This window comes from Chlamydotis macqueenii, chromosome 9, assembly GCF_036417535.1.
Source record: "Chlamydotis macqueenii isolate bChlMac1 chromosome 9, bChlMac1.mat, whole genome shotgun sequence".
In the NCBI taxonomy this organism is placed as follows: Eukaryota; Metazoa; Chordata; class Aves; order Otidiformes; family Otididae; genus Chlamydotis; species Chlamydotis macqueenii.
Window position 1 is genome coordinate 23487622 of NC_141564.1, and position 15914 is coordinate 23503535.

The following is a 15914-nucleotide window of genomic DNA, read 5'->3' on the forward strand; positions in this document are numbered from 1 at the left end:
CAAAAGATGACTCTTCCAAAGGAAGAGAAGATCTGTGTTTATGAGAGCTAGATAGTAAAACAACTTGTTATTGGTAAAGCATGGGTCATATCAGACACATCATTCATACTGTGATTCAGTGAGGCTGAAAAGATAAAAACTCAGGCAACAGGCTAAATTCCCCAGCTGCAGGAACAATTTCCATTTTTTTTTCCTCAGCCAGTCTGTAGCAGACGCAGAATTTTACTACCGCTATCTCCCAGATTAGTTTCCAGAACACAGAGATGCAAACATGTCATTAAGAAAAAAAACTTTCAGGCTATGTGATCACAATCAAAAATAGAGAGTGCCATGAAGACTTTTGCATACCATGCTTTTTAGGAAGAGCTGCCAATGTTTGGAGCTGCACCTATCTGAGAATGATTAGCTGCCTGACTGCCAGGCACAGCCATTAATGGAGTTTGGAAGCTGCATTTGTAAAGTGTTCTGAAAAAGTCTGAATAGTTTCTAAACCAGCAAGTGGAACTGAGACTCAGCTACTGTCCGGAAATTACATTTATCTTCACCACCTTTCTCCATTTACCTACCTGCCAGAGTGACTGTGAATAAGTCTGATATCCTTCATTAACCTTACAGCCTTGATTATTGCACTATGCTATTGTCTATAAACTGCATTAATTTCACTAGGAGCAATGAACTTAATCCAGCAATCTGTTATCAAGAATCAAGAGAAAAGTTTGCAACATAAAGCAGGGTCTTTGTTTGTTTCGAGCTCCTCACCCTGTCCCAATTATTAATCTCAAGCACCTGGGTCTAATTATGCTCTCAAACTCAAGCAACTCTCATTGATTTGAAGACCTACATAAAGCTGAGTCCCATTCAGGATATTCAGCTTTCCAGCACTCCCACAGGATTAATGTCAATGAGAAAGCACTTCTCAGCTTCTTAGGATAGAGTGACATCTTGTGGTTTCTTCTTTTGTCCATCATCGAAAAATAAAAATTAGTCACAAGCTTTCACTTTTTTTTTTTTTGTTTCTGATAGAACACTAAGATCTTATTTGTTTAAGGAATATCATGTACGTGATTCACAGAAACCAATTGTTCTGCCTTTTTAATAGTTAGTCTAGCTCCCATTAAGTACGGGTGTTACTGTCTTAAACAACAGTTTCCTTTGCCATCATCAAGGCTTTTGGAAGGATAATGAAAATTAGTGCTTGAAACAGCAACAGAAACATTCTAATGCATACAACATAACAATTCTTTGTTTGATCTCAGTAGATGCTGTCACAACATGGGTCACTTACACAGCACAACTATAGAAGTTTCAGTAATTTATTTTCTGATATAGCCTCCAACACAAAATACAGTTCTTAATTTTTAAGACTATACACCTAAACTCACATATAAGCCACTATTGACAAATTCCCCTTACAAAAAAAAACCAAAGAAAATTATTTTGCTAGTTTTGTCTCAAAAAAGCAATAACATCTTTGAAAATAATATTATACAAAATCTAGATTAAAAACCGCAATGAAATAGTATTCATATACCTCAATAAATTGGTAACAATATCTAAGATATTATCACTACTGAAAACCAGTATTGTTTGAGAGCTGTTCTCATGATCTACATATAGCATCTTTGCATAATTTGGTAATACATCAATTCATGTTGTTGAAAACTAGGTAATTCTCAATTTTCAAGAAACATGAAATGGCTATTTTGCATATGTAAGGACCAAGTCAGTATTGAGTGAAATAACTAGCGTTTGCACATCTGTTTCTGCTGGTTTTCCAATACGCCCATTGAGGCAATACTCAGGATCAGATTTGGAATATGGCATTCTGCATCATTCCACTTAGTACCTAAGCTTGGTCTAACTGCTAGGGAAGTCTCTGCACTTGCCTGATATCCTCTATAAATACTTCTGACTGGCAGCTGTCCTTCCATAATTCCATATCTTTAGATCAAATTTATCTTCAGTCCTTCCCTTAGTAAGACGCATCTATGCTGCAAGGAACTAAAGCAAAGAAAACACAAAATTGGTCAGGAAAAACTGTTGATGGACTGAAAATAAACGTAATTGAGGGTTGTCATCTGCTTTTGCGTGTCTTTCCAAATCAGAGTGAACACCTCAAAATGAAAAAATGTATCAGCTTAAAATTCAAGCTCCCATAAGGTTAAAACCACAAGCAACCCTCGGCATATGGGTCACTTTTACAGACGTTAGGTGCTGTTCATAGAATCACGTAAACATGAAGAACCAGCCCTTGCGTAACTCCCTGTCAAAGGAGTTGGTTTTACCTGTAGTGGACTAGTCTTAGAAGCACTCCCTTTTTTCCCCTCCCAAGCATAAGATTTTTAGCTATTAGAGACGTAAAATTAGAATTTTTGTCTAAATTTGAATACAGAAACTGTCTCACCAAGTCCAGACTATAATACACTAAGGGTAATAAGCAACAGCAATACACTAAGGAGTTCTATTTTTATTCTGTGCAATAGAACTAAACAATCAAGGAGGCAGGGCTAGAAATGAGTTGAAATGCTCTTACTCCAAGGGAGCATAACCAGCCCCCACAGAGAACATCCATCACTTCACAGTTTGATCTGCATGCCTTGCACCAGCAGTATAAAAAAAGTGATCAATGTGTCAAATTTTGGAAGTTCTCCTTGCATGAACAACTTGGTGAGCAGTATCTATGCTGTTTTGAAGTGTATGTATGCCAGAGAAGCCTATAATTACAATTAAAGCTCAGCCAATATGCATTTGTTCCCATAGAATTCAAAAGACAAAACTCCCATTAACTGAGAAGAAACCCACTTATTATCAAAAAGCCTGTATTTATGATCTGTTTCAAAGGAGCTCCTCCCTTCTTTTCTCTTATTCTCTCTTACCTTTTTAACAACGTCTGGTGTTTTTTTGTATTTTGCGCAATGAGGAAAGAAATAATGATATGCTTCTCTGGTGACAACTGGTACTTGCAAATGAAAACAGCAACTAATTCTCCTTGCTAATATTTACTTGTGGTATGTGTCATTCTTCTCTCTGTCAGTTTATTCTACATAAAAAGTTAAGGAATAAAAAGGATTATGTTGTTCCTTTAGATATTTATTTATGAATAGAATATTTTTAGACACTTAAAGGTTCGGTGTCTTTTTTTTTTTTTTACTTTGAGAAGGATCATTCTAGATCACTGAAGTGAGATACTGCAAATCTTAGGTTAAAGTAGAACAACTACTTTGGGGGAGAAAAATACGTCCACACAAATGCCATTACTATTCAACTATTTTACTTCAGTCACATACATAGTTATTCTACACTGACTAGTCTCAAATATTCATGCGATCAAATTTTATTGGCATCAACAGTTACGGAAGGTGAATTGCAGAGTCGCATGCAGGAGCATTCATAAAAGCAACATTTTAGAATCACATGTGGGAGAGTTCACACAAAGTCTACCACAGTTATAGAATAAAATCCACTAGGCTTCATTTGTTCCATTAGCTTTGATGATACAGCATGTTGCAGTCTGTTTACTGCTTTTACAGGAACAGGAAGAGCTCACATGTCCAGATTCTTCAATTCTATAAGTTACCATCAAGGTTTGCACACACTCCGCTCCTGTCTCATTGATCAAGTCAGTCTTTGGACTGTAAATAAATGATGAGTAATGAATTTGCAACTTTTTTTGCTTTACAATTCACTAGAACAAGAAACAGTTGTTGACATGTACACAATTTTATTTTAAGAACACAGCAATCACAATCACAGAAACAGAACAATTACTTTAATACTGTAAGCTTTCCTCGGGAAACTGACTTGCACAGAGTTAGATCTGAAAGCATTTTAAATAATATCTTGGGGGAAAACACAGCAAACCTTAAATATATTAACTTCAAACTTTATGTGCTTATATCCTCTTTATGGTAGCTGGTGGCAGCTAAAGCTCCTCAAAGTCATGGCCACTTGTATTCATTCCTTCTGGGTGCATTACTCTTCCCATGAATAACACGGTACCTGTGGGAAAAGTGGGAATGGAGGAATAGAAGATGTTAGAACCAAAAGGACAAGCTGAAATTGTAAGATGACAAATACTGGTAAGTTCTAGAGCATGTGGTGCACAATTTTTGTAGGAACATATGCCTGGGAGAATCTGGTAGCCACGAAAGGCAATGGATCAATAGCCCTCGGGAAGAAGACATTGTAGTATTCAGAACTGACACAGTATAGACAAAAACAGTGAAATCCTCTGCATTTCAGTGCCCCTCTGCTTCTTCTAAAGGCTTGATGGAAAACCCACCAGAAATCAACACAAAGGTTCACTCTCATTTCAATACTTCTGATGAAGTACTGCCACTGATGGCAAGTGGTTATGAGACAGTACTGGTCCTTAATATACTTGGAGTTCACAGCTCTACTCTGCTCTGATTTAAACTTTTCTTTAAGGGGAAATGTTTGTATATCAAGTATGGAAAAGTCAGCTACACTCCTCCAGACACACTTTTGTCTAATTGTGTGTCTACAATAGGAAGGACACTCAACTTAGTTTTGGTCAAAAAAAACACCGTAAGAGTTTGTATTGTGCCTTGCACACAAGTGACCCTACCTAGGCAGGCTGTAAGCATTATTGCAATCTAAACGGTTTAATAAACATTGATTCCTACAACGGGGAACTCAAATACAGAGAAAAACCCTGTGAAGCTGAACCTACCAGAGTTTGCTTGCAGAACACGCAAGATCCCACAACACACAGACCCGTATGATAGTCCGTGGGTGCACAGTCACGTTCTGTCACCCAGTCACATCCACATCATGAAGATAAATTACAAGTACGAAACTAAGGAATTAGTCATTGCCCATTTAGCTAGTTAGTGCTGTTCTTATCCCTTGCCTGCCACAGAACACTTCAAGAGCACAACAGAATTATTCATAGCTGTAATATCTATTCGTTACGCAAATCACCGGGTACCGGGAACATATCTCGCTGGACTTACTACAGCCAAACTCTTACAGAATACAAGGATTATAGACATTCAGGGCAGTAACACTGTGTTCTCTAAAGAAAAATGGTAATTTTTTTTCTTTCCCAGTGTTTTAAAGCATGTAATTGTGAATATTTTTCAGGATTACGTCAGCTTTTCGGTGTTTTACTTGGAGAAACATTAAGGGGACATAGAAAAGGCCAGCCTTTCAATATTAGGTATTTTAAGACAAATTAAGGAAAATTCATAATACAAAGCCACTTCATTGATGAAAATATGCAATTTTCTTTTGTACACTTGATGATGTACTGTGAAAAATGTGGAAGAGTCTGCAGTGTTCTCACCTGTTCTTCTGTTTCTGACCAAAAAGAAAAAGGGATGATCAACTATAACTTGGGGATACCGCACTGCCATTCTGCTAGTGGTAATCATTCCTAAAGGAAGAAGAACACAGGCAACCTGTTAAATATCACTGCACATTCTCCTCACCTTCATGAGAGATACTTTTGAAGCTCATGAGCAGACACTGAAGTCCCACACACTCAGCACTAAGCGTCATCAAGAAATAGCATGAAAAATCTAACTGAAAATGAGAGAGACCTACAGAGTAACTGGACGCCTATTTCTGCTTTAAGAATGATTAACAATGGAGAGTGGAACAATCGCCCAGGCTGAGCGAACGGCTTATAAATCGTAAGACCCAGAACCTTAAGAGGAGTTATGACTCCCGCTCACTCGTAGAAGGAAAATGCACGATGTTAGACAGCACTGCTGACCTGTCTCAAACAGCTTCAAGCCTGCAGTTGATAGTGAAAGGTAACCCTTAATAACTACAGAATATGCAACAACCTCAACGGGCTGATCTTGGAGCTTTTAGCTTGAGCCTTCAAATAATTTAGAGGCTGAAAGCAAAGTTAACTGGGCATCAGGCAGAATTTGGCTCTGTTATTATTATCTGGAGATGCATGAATTTCTCCAGAACACTATTATTATTTCCCAGTGTTTCATTTATTCTTACATTTTCACTGCACTGTTAATAAAGACTCGTGCATGCCAGTAATCTCTGTCCATATTAATGTTACAATTCAGCCCAGTTACTGATATTCATGACCAGGGAAGTAATTCTTCCTTTCCTCAAAGGCTGGTACAGTAAATTAGAAATCACCTGATGATACATATTGGCAACTAACGTAACTTATTTTCAGGAAAAGCAGGTGATAACCAAGTAAACCAACCACCCAGCCTCCCAGCATTAATAGGGGCCAGCTATGTCTTTGCATTTAGCACTTCCCATCTTGCATCTCTGTATATGAGCTTATTAAACTGCAATTACAATGACTCTCAACTCCTTCTAAATATTCGGATCAAATGTCTCTGATCATCACAATTAACAGACAAAAAGTTACAATTGCTTAAGTTCCATAAAGAAAATGTAAATTGCAGTCTGTACCCTCCTGACAATGACAAGCAAAATATGGAAGACCACGCTTTCCTCAGAATACTCAAAATTCTTCGTGAAACACATCATGTTAAAAAAAATGGCAACACTTCTCATTTCCAGAATCCTATTCTGAAAAGCAGTATACTTGCTATGCTGTGTCTTCATGCTACACACTATTTAGCTTTCCTGGCTGTACAGCAAGTCAGTCTTAAAAATTAATTAACACAGAACAATCAGACATGATTTCGTTTCGCTTTTCAGTCAGGTACCTGAGGCGGCAGCAGCTTCTGATCCTTCCTCATTAACTTCTAGGAATGCCTTGTGAAATGCCTTTGCAAGGTAAAGTTCTTTTTTATCTGGAGAGGAAAAGGAAATGTATTTCAAGTGGCTCAGTAGTAAGACTGTAGCATTTAAAAAACAAACAAAAAAACCCAAACACTGCCAAAAAACCCAATGCTGTTATCCACCGTCTATACCAAGCAGGGAAGGATAAGAGCTTTCTGCTTAGGAGTAGCATTGAAATATCTTCTGCCAATACCTTTAACAGCACCATTTACCCACTGAAATTTTTAGTGCTCTCCTACACTATGGATATTAGAATAGCTTGGCCCTGCCTCGAGCACCGGTATACCAGAGTGAAAGACAATTCTGGAACACAAGATTAGGTGCAATATAGACTTTCTCCAGGAAAATTGAGTATTTTCTTCCTTCTTGTCATTATATTTAAAAGAGGTTGAAGATAAATATTTATTGCAAAAACCAACACTGAACTAGTTTTTTTCAGTCTTGTTTGTTTTCCATCCTTTGTCAGTATTTAAATTTCAGTCCAAGCCTACGCCCGCTTAAGTCAGTGGATGTTTAATTAGTTTTCTTCAGTGGCTAAATGATCAGACCTACTGGAGTACTCAGCACCTTGCAGGAAGCAAGACACAAATTCATTTGTTTGACTTAGTTTCATCAATAATGAAATAATAACGACAGAGCACAACTAGCAGTTAAGAAAGAAACAGAACCATTAAAATCTAATCTAACCACCCCAGTGAGACCAGAGGAGGGCCATGAAGATGATGTGAGGGCTGGAGCACCTTTCCTATGAGGACAGGCTGAGAGAGTTGGGGCTGTCCAGCCTCGAGAAGAGGAGGCTCCAGGAAGACCTTAGAGCAGCCTCCCAGTACCTAAAGGGGGCTGATAGGAAAGATGGGGAGAAACTCTTCAGCAGGGCCTGTTGTTGTGACAGGACAAGGGGTAATGGTTTTAAAATAGAGGGAAGTAGATTCAAACTGGACATAAGGAAGAATTTTTTTACGCTGAGGGTGGTGGCACAATGGCCCAAGTTGCCCAGAGAGGTGGTGGATGCCCCATCCCTGGAAACATTCAAGGCCAGGTTGGATGAGGCTCTGAGCAACCTGATCTGGTCGGGGATGTCCCTGCTCCTTGCAGGGGGGTTGGGCTGGATGGCCTTGAAAGGTCCCTTCCAACCCAAACCATTCAACGATTCTATGAGACAGGTACACCATTTTGCTTTTCTAACCCTTCACAAAATGTTCAACGCCAAAACTCTGCCTGAAGGCTGACTAAGGAGGGAAAGCTTGGGAGTATTCATCTAATTGTTACCCATTTATTTTGGCTCTCACAATGATAGCCACTAGTTCTAGTATGAATCCAGGCCAAAACCACAGGAGAGCACAGTTTAAAATGTCTCTCCTCAGCAGATCTCATTACTGCTACACACACTCAGAACTGAATAAACCTCCTAGTTGAGCTGCTTAACTTATATCTCACCAAAAGCTCCAAATAATTTCCTTTGGGAACGTGTGTAGCAGAACATATACTAGATTGCTAAATATTGTACTAGTTCTAGGCTTCAGTTCAAAGCCTCCAGTAAAGCACAGAGGTGTGATTGCTTCCAGAGACAGACAATTAAGAACAGTTATTTCCCATCAGCTAAGGATCTATAGGGCTGACTAGGGAGTAACCTATAGAGCAAAAAAATAAATATACAGGGAGCAGTATACAAGCATAAATTAAAAGAACAGCAATCTTACGCTGATGTGTGCTTCTAGTCAGACGACTGTGTTAGCAGTCTGTGTAGACCTGAATTTTGCCAAAAAACACTGCTTGTGTGGCTACTTTTGTTACACAAAAATGAACCAAGTTCTCAGGCAAAGATGACAACTACCTTTTGTGCCACTTCAATACCTTTCAGGAGGTATTAAAAGCATAAATACCTAATTAGCACCTGAATTTCTAAATGTATTGGATATTTCAAATTCTGAAAATAAAGTGTTGACAACATATTGAAATAGGCAGGCAGCATATGTGACTACATTGCTTTTTATCTCAGAACTCTCTTTCCTGTGCTGCTTCTATACAGCAGGTATCTGGGGAGATGACTAATTGTACAACAGCTTAATGCTCATAATACTGTGAACAAACAGCCTCTGGAGAGAAGAGATGACAACCCCCTTGTCGTGCGAATCCCATTTGCCACCAAGGCACTGAAGCCATATATTGCTCTCTGTGGATCTGCCTCTTGCGTAGTATTACACTTTCTCTACATTTCTAACGTGATCCAGTTCTGAAATACTTAAGAGTGTGATTTCCCCCAAATCCCCCACCCCCCACACAAACCCTGATGGATTTCTCTCTTGCCCCAACCACTCTGAGAGCGAGCACACTCTTACATTATACAAAAATCCCAAAAGATCGAAAAATTGCTAGCAGTTTTTTTTTTCCTCCATAAAATCACTTTGAACAGCTTGTTGGTTACCTTTAGGTGATTTTAGTACTTTCTCACATGTCTTGAGAAAGCACACAAGAACCTCTTACCAGACATGGCAGTGAGATCAGCACTACTGCTGAACAGCTCTGTAACTCCAAGACCTCTCCAGACGTCCTTCAGATCAATTTCCTGTTCTACTGTGAACCTGGAGAATGTAACAGAAAATGACAAAAAGCCCAGAAGGTAAGCAGCACTTCTTGTTATTAGAAGGTTAAAATTTCTAGGTAATGGCAACTGAAACACCGAGGTAAATAATGTAAAGTAGGAGATTCCACGCTAGGAGTACAGCATAGTGACAGCTTCTACAAAAATGCTTACAAACTACTTGGATTTTTTTTTTCTAATGCAGAAGCAATAAAAAAATATGCTAATGGCATGTATAGTCCCTGACCATAAAGCCTCAGTGCAAAATTACGCAGTAGCTGATGTAAATGCTTACTGTTTTTATATGAAAGGTTTACTATAAGAACTGAATTTAATTGTACACATACTAGAACAGAGTAGCTAATAAGGCAAAGCACAGCACAAACTTCACAGACAGCTGCTGGCAAAGAAGTAGTGGGAAAGTAAGACAGACACTCCATTTTTATTTAGACAGTACAAGCAAAGACCAGCAGTTAGGAACACTAATATAAAGCTGACTCAGCTTCTAATTACTCTAGTGGCAAAGTTTTAAGTGCATTTTGATTGTGAGAAAAGAACAGGGAGAACAAATAGTTGTTAGCATAAATGCAAATGTGAATATAACCTGGCAGGATTTCAGGGTTAGCTTGCAAAGCCACGTTCTAGGCTATGCTACTATGATGGAAGGACAAATTGAGATTTATCCTAAGGGCAAGATTTTGGGCAAAAGCTTGTTCTATTTACAAAGACTGCTTTTCAGACATTATAAAAGTTATGCCTACTGTCAGTGTTCTGGTTCTGGCAGGAGCCGGAAAAAGACAAAAAAGACTCAAGTCCTTTATGTATAGCCACAAAGAGACTAGGCTAGAGAAACAAAGAAATATGCTCACAACAGTAAGAATGGCAGCCCCAACCAGAAAATACTGGAAGTCTACAGACAAACACAAGAAACTAATTATAAATGTTTGTTATAGGTGAGTTATGAGTTCTTTGTAGAAGGACCAAACAAATTATTAGTGATTTAAGTTATGCTGACAGTGACTGGTTATAACTGTACAACGCAAAATATGTAGTCCACAAGGTGTTGTTACAGTTTTTCCAGCACGCCATTCGACCAGAAACAACTCTGCAATAACACTGCTGTCCTTAGTGAAGTCTTTCCTGTGCTAGAACTAAAGAAAATAAAATGTGCATCTGTGCAACTGCTTGTAATAATTCTTTTCAGGACAAAACTTCCTTGACTACATGGAGGAACATGTTATTTTCAGAAGAAAGTACAGGTCAGAACTCTGAACGAAGAACAGCTGATGAAGAGCTGAGATGTATGATACCTTGGCACACAGAAGCCCTGGCAGCTTGAAAAAGAATTATCGGGATATCAAGAGACAGCTGGATAGGAATCAAGTGGATCTTCCTCATCTACAACATTTACACAGAATGAGAAAAATCCAATACACAATCTACATTCATAATGAACTTAGAAGTGCCATTAGAAGCCAAAAACCTATGATGGAATAGGTATTAGTCATTACTCAGAGAAGAACTTTATGCAAGTTAAAATAAGATCTGGAGATACTTCAGGATTGATAAACCACCGGTGGCACCATAAATCCAGATGAATTCCAGGATATGCCTGGAATAAAAACAGAAGAACTGATTCTTGTGATTTTATTGTTTCGGCAGTTCTCAAAAGTATCAGAAGAGATCAAAGATTTATGTACTGGAGGAAGCTTATGGCCTTCTGGCATATTCTGGGTCAGTGTGGCAGGACTTTAAAAAAAAGGCATTATCTTAATGAATGAGATGTACACAGATGAGATGACCAGAAAACAGCCAACAAGTCTGTAGGAAATAGAAATGTGTCCTCTTAGCTTTCTTCTTCAAAAGGAATCATCACTTACTTTCCTCTCAGAAAGCTGTGGACACCCACACTGATCAAAAAGCATTGGCAGGGAGCTCACAAGTCCTTCTGCGCAATTTTAACTTTAAGCTGAGACACCAATCTGCAAGTTGCTCACTCAAAATGATGAAAAGATGAATTAAGACTTGATTCCTCATGCCAGAGTTAGAGTTAAACAATATAGAGGTTCTGTCTGTGCACATTGAATAAAAATATCCAGAAGTATTTCCATCTATATTAAAACTACGCTATAACATTTTGAAAGCCACATGCAACTGTATCTACCTTACAAACATGCAGAAAAGACAAATTAACGTTAAAAGGTATTTTATAAAAAAAATCAGAATGGTGTATATCTCCCTTTTTTGGCTTTTCATCGCAATTAGTATTAAATGTATCAAGCTTTCAAGATAATTTAGCTATTAAGTAGCAATGTCAAACTAGTGAAGATATCAGGATAGGATACTAGCAAGAAAAGTCTGCATGAAAAGCAAAATTTGAGGTCACAAATAAGAAAACTAACTGCAAAAAAAGATTTTTTTCCAACTGCAGAGAATCACTGTCAGATACAAATGGAAACCAGGTGGGTTTAAGTCTCTGGACCACAAGGCAGAAAACACACTTATCTGCTGGGCAATGAGCTGTGACCCAGAAAGAAAGCATGACAGAAGATGCTTTTGCAGAACAATCAAGGAAGAGGTTTAGGAAATGTTTTTGAAGGGAAAAAAAAAAAAACCCAAAACCTGTAAAGCCTTTGCTGAATATGCATCTGGAAAAAGAAAATGCAAACAAGTTGATTTGTTATATTACGAAAGAATACCTACATGAAGGACAGCAGCGGTCACTTAATTACTGGACACACCTCTGACCTAAACCTCTGGGAAAGCAAATGCTGAGCCGATGGATAAGTGAAGGTCTCTACACAGTCTGTAAGAACGAGTTCCTGCTGAAAGTAGACTGAAAATACCATATGAACTGTATAAATACCAAACTACCCCTTTACAAAAATAAAACTAATTACTTCCCTTCTCTTTTAGTTTTGTCACACAGTAAAACCCCACACTAAACCTCTATTCAAAACAGCATCTCCCCTCCTTTCTCACATGCTCTGAGGAGCAGCAAGAGTTACAGATAAGCTATTATTAATGATATTTCAAGTATTTCAGCTGACATCAGAACGAGCCCCTTTTGAAAAATAATAGGGCTGCCTTACACTCTGAAATACAATTTCAGGCTATGCAAACAGACATAAACATTCGGTACGAGTTATCTTCCAGTCATATTTGGATTTCTTTGTGTTCCTTATATATAGTGATCTAGGTATTCAAAATCAAAGCTGAAAACCTAGAACACAGAAGAGACATTCAATCTCACTCCCCAAGCCAGGCATTTGCTGTACCTCCAGCCTTTGGAAATGCCAGGCTACGTGACGCTACCCCCGACACATGGTTATTTGCAGTGTTTGTCACGTATAACAAACCAGATGGTCACATTTTTTTTTCCCCCTAATCTTTTAGGTGCTTCTGATGCTAAAAATACTACGAAAAACCAATTTAAGTCTGAAAAGGCTCGTGTACTGAAGAAAAGATGAGGTATTTTCACTATAGGACCAGAACAGAAACAGAAAGACTGGTCTGTTGAGTCAAGAGGAGAGCTTCTGTACTTAAGCAGTTCTAGAAGGTTCATCAACACACATGTTCATGGATATGTGCTTCTACAGACCTCCTTAGAAAGCATTGAGCAGAAAGATAAGGGATAGTGATGCTGTCTATCAGCTGTTTGCCAAAGTTAAGGACAAGTCAAAATGTGCGTTAGCTCTATATTTATTTTTACAGTGTTCATTTGTAAAGTCTCCCTATTTCCTACAAATAAAATGCAGTCCAAATAGCTGAACAGAAATGCCTCCCTTGATCCACCGCCTTTGGATCTCTCCTACATGAAATGAAGGATAGAATGAGACACTCAGGAAGTAGAATTAGATTGAGAAACAACTGCTTCCTGGAGAGTTTATCAGAGAATGACAATATTTTCATGAAATTTAGAACTTAAGCAAGCATTAGATTAAGATGCTGAAATTACATCATCAGTCTCCTCCTTAGACAGGTATCTGAACCTTTAGGTTTTGGACAGAGCATTAACTTTAACATAGCATATCAGGCCATCTATCTTCTATTTTACAGACTTGCAACTCAACAAAAAAAAAGATGACTTCATCTTGTACAATGCTGTGCAATCCTTCTGAAATGCTGAATTTTTTTTGTGCAGAGCTTAGATGCTCAGGATCCACAGACTCAAGAAGGATTAGGGTACACTTTCTAGTTATAGAACAGAAGTGAACTAGACCCTCGTGTGATTCATCCCAAAGGCTATAATTTCAAAAATTACTTAGAGTTATGAATAAGCTAAAGCAAGAAATTCCAGGTTTTCAAATAGGTTCTAATACATTACATTCTGCAGAACAAAAAAAACCTAAGAAAGGAATGGCTCTATTGCTTGAAATAAACATGATTCTTGCTTGGAGGACAGGCCCTCAGGATCTGAATCACTATTTTAACCTAGCAAGCAGCCTACAATAGAAAGCTCTCTGATGATACAAGTTCTAACGTTTTGATTGGAATTTCAGCTACGTTGTCCTGAGGTGCTAGAACTAGCCTGCATGATTTAATAGCTTGAAAAGAAACAAACAAGTCACAAAAAAAAAAAACCAAAAAACAAAAAACCAAACCAAAACCAACAAACAACCCCACCAAAAGTAAAAGAAAAAAACCCATACAGCTGCTCTGACTAGGTGAAGCAAGCAGGTTATGGTTCTTTTTCTGGCAAGGTCTCTCTATCCAGGGCTAAATATGGGCTGCAGAAGTTGGGTAAGTGTGTATTTCAGTGGGACAGATTTATGCCTCTTCCATGCCTGTATTTCAAGAAAATCAGCACTAGCCTATTCCTCATAAAAAGGGCACTCGAGAGAGCATGTTAAAAAAAAAAAAAAAGAATGTCTGGGGTTTTTTTTTTTGAAAACAACCTTCATCTAAAGAAACTAATTTCAACACTGTCTTAAGGCATTTGAAAGGTATTTTATATGTACAAAAAACCAAAAAGGTCATTGTAGAGAGCCGAGCATACTGGAATTATCCTTAAGAGATCTGCAGACTGTAGGCACTGCTATTAGGCACTAGTTCCTCCTCTGCTCTTCAAATAATTTATGTTAGAGAGACAGCTTTGTAAATTAGATTCACGGACTGTTTCACTCCTATGCAAAAAGTGGATTAAAGTGTTGATCACTTTAGTCTGGGTTAAGCTGGAAATAATGATTTGAAAATGAAAATGAGAAAGTATAATCTAACAATTCTGTACAAATCTCTCCTTTGCTACTGAGAGAAATAATACACAATTTCATTTGCACACAGATAATGCAGACAGAAATTGGAAAGTTGTGATTAACTCCGCTTTGGCTAGTCATTCAGGTCCTATTACAAATGTATAAGTTTAAAAAATGTTCACTTTATAATTGGATAGCATCTTTAAGGATATTAAAATTTAATTTTATTCCACTGCTGCTTCCAGTTTCTCAGTGGACAGAGACTGTAGGCCACATTTCATAACATGCCTTTCTGAGTCAGAGCATAAAATATTTATGAAGTGTTTATTTAGAGCATTGATAAAATCCTGCAGAACACCTCTGAATCCCTAATGGAAATCCAGCACCTTGGGAGCATGCAATTAATCTTTGGAATTTTTGTAAGCAAACTGCAGTATTACTACAGGAATTTCAAGCTCATGATAGTTATCTCCTATAATCTGAAAATACTACAGGTAATCAGCACCTGGTTGTACCTGTTGTGCCTTCATATAGTTTTAATTCACAAATGTTCACCAAGTTCTTTGAGGCTCTTAGATAAGAGCAGCAGGCATGACTAGCCTGGGGACAGAATAGATAAGGGCATTATATGACCACAAAAAACCAAAGCTTCAAACCCATGTCTGAGAATCTGGCTACAGAGAATCCTGGTCTCTCTGCTTCTGCTTAAAAGCAAACAAACCCCAAAACTACCTCTATAAACTTAAGTCATAAACAAAATAAATACATGGATGTCATTAAAAACATTATATTTTAGATACCTAAGCTTCCTAAATTCGGAAGCTAGTTTTCACTGATCCCCTATACAATCAATGGAGAGACACTTTTGGTGTGGATCTCACACTCTAGAAATTATTTGAGAGATCTCTAAATTCAACACCTGATGCACAGGCTGTGAAATGCTCCAGTTATAAAAAGAAAGCTTAAAGGATGGAAGAATCCTCATGTTTTTCTTCTCATTAACATCTAGGTAAGGTTTGCTGAAGCCTGCAGGAGAAACAACCCAGGAGAAATGCCCCTCCCCTGCATCTTAGTGGACTGTTAACGCTAAAGCTCCTGAGACCCGAAGCTCCAAAACAAAAACAAAACCAAACCACAGGAATAGTGTACAGTAGGTTCAGTTTGTATAAAACCTGCAATGCAGCTCTTTGCTGCTCTCCTTGCTTCTTCAAGGGAAATGCTACTTAAAAAAAAAAAAGGTACTCTTACTAGGGCAGAGAAAAATAGGCCCAAAATGCTGCTATTCACTCACCACTCTGACTCCAAGGATAACAGCTTTTAAGAGAAGTGGAATTTCATCTCAAGTTGGAATCAGAGCATGCTGACAGAACCAGTCCATCTCAACCTAA

At 38.1% G+C, this 15914-nt stretch overlaps 1 protein-coding gene across 1 annotated transcript in view; it reads right to left on the reverse strand.

Moving 5' to 3' along the window:
- Nucleotides 1-1299: 1299 nt before the first annotated feature.
- The window catches only part of SERPINI1 (serpin family I member 1), a 48494-nt gene continuing 33879 nt past the window's right edge, over nucleotides 1300-15914 (reverse strand). The window contains exons 6-10 of the mRNA XM_086754924.1: nucleotides 9235-9332; nucleotides 6675-6761; nucleotides 5309-5398; nucleotides 2889-3999; nucleotides 1300-2346 (exon numbers count right to left, since the gene is read on the reverse strand). Coding sequence (XP_086611050.1) covers nucleotides 3923-3999; nucleotides 5309-5398; nucleotides 6675-6761; nucleotides 9235-9332 — 352 coding nt within the window. The 3' untranslated portion in view covers nucleotides 1300-2346; nucleotides 2889-3922. The remainder of the gene's footprint in view (nucleotides 2347-2888; nucleotides 4000-5308; nucleotides 5399-6674; nucleotides 6762-9234; nucleotides 9333-15914) is intronic.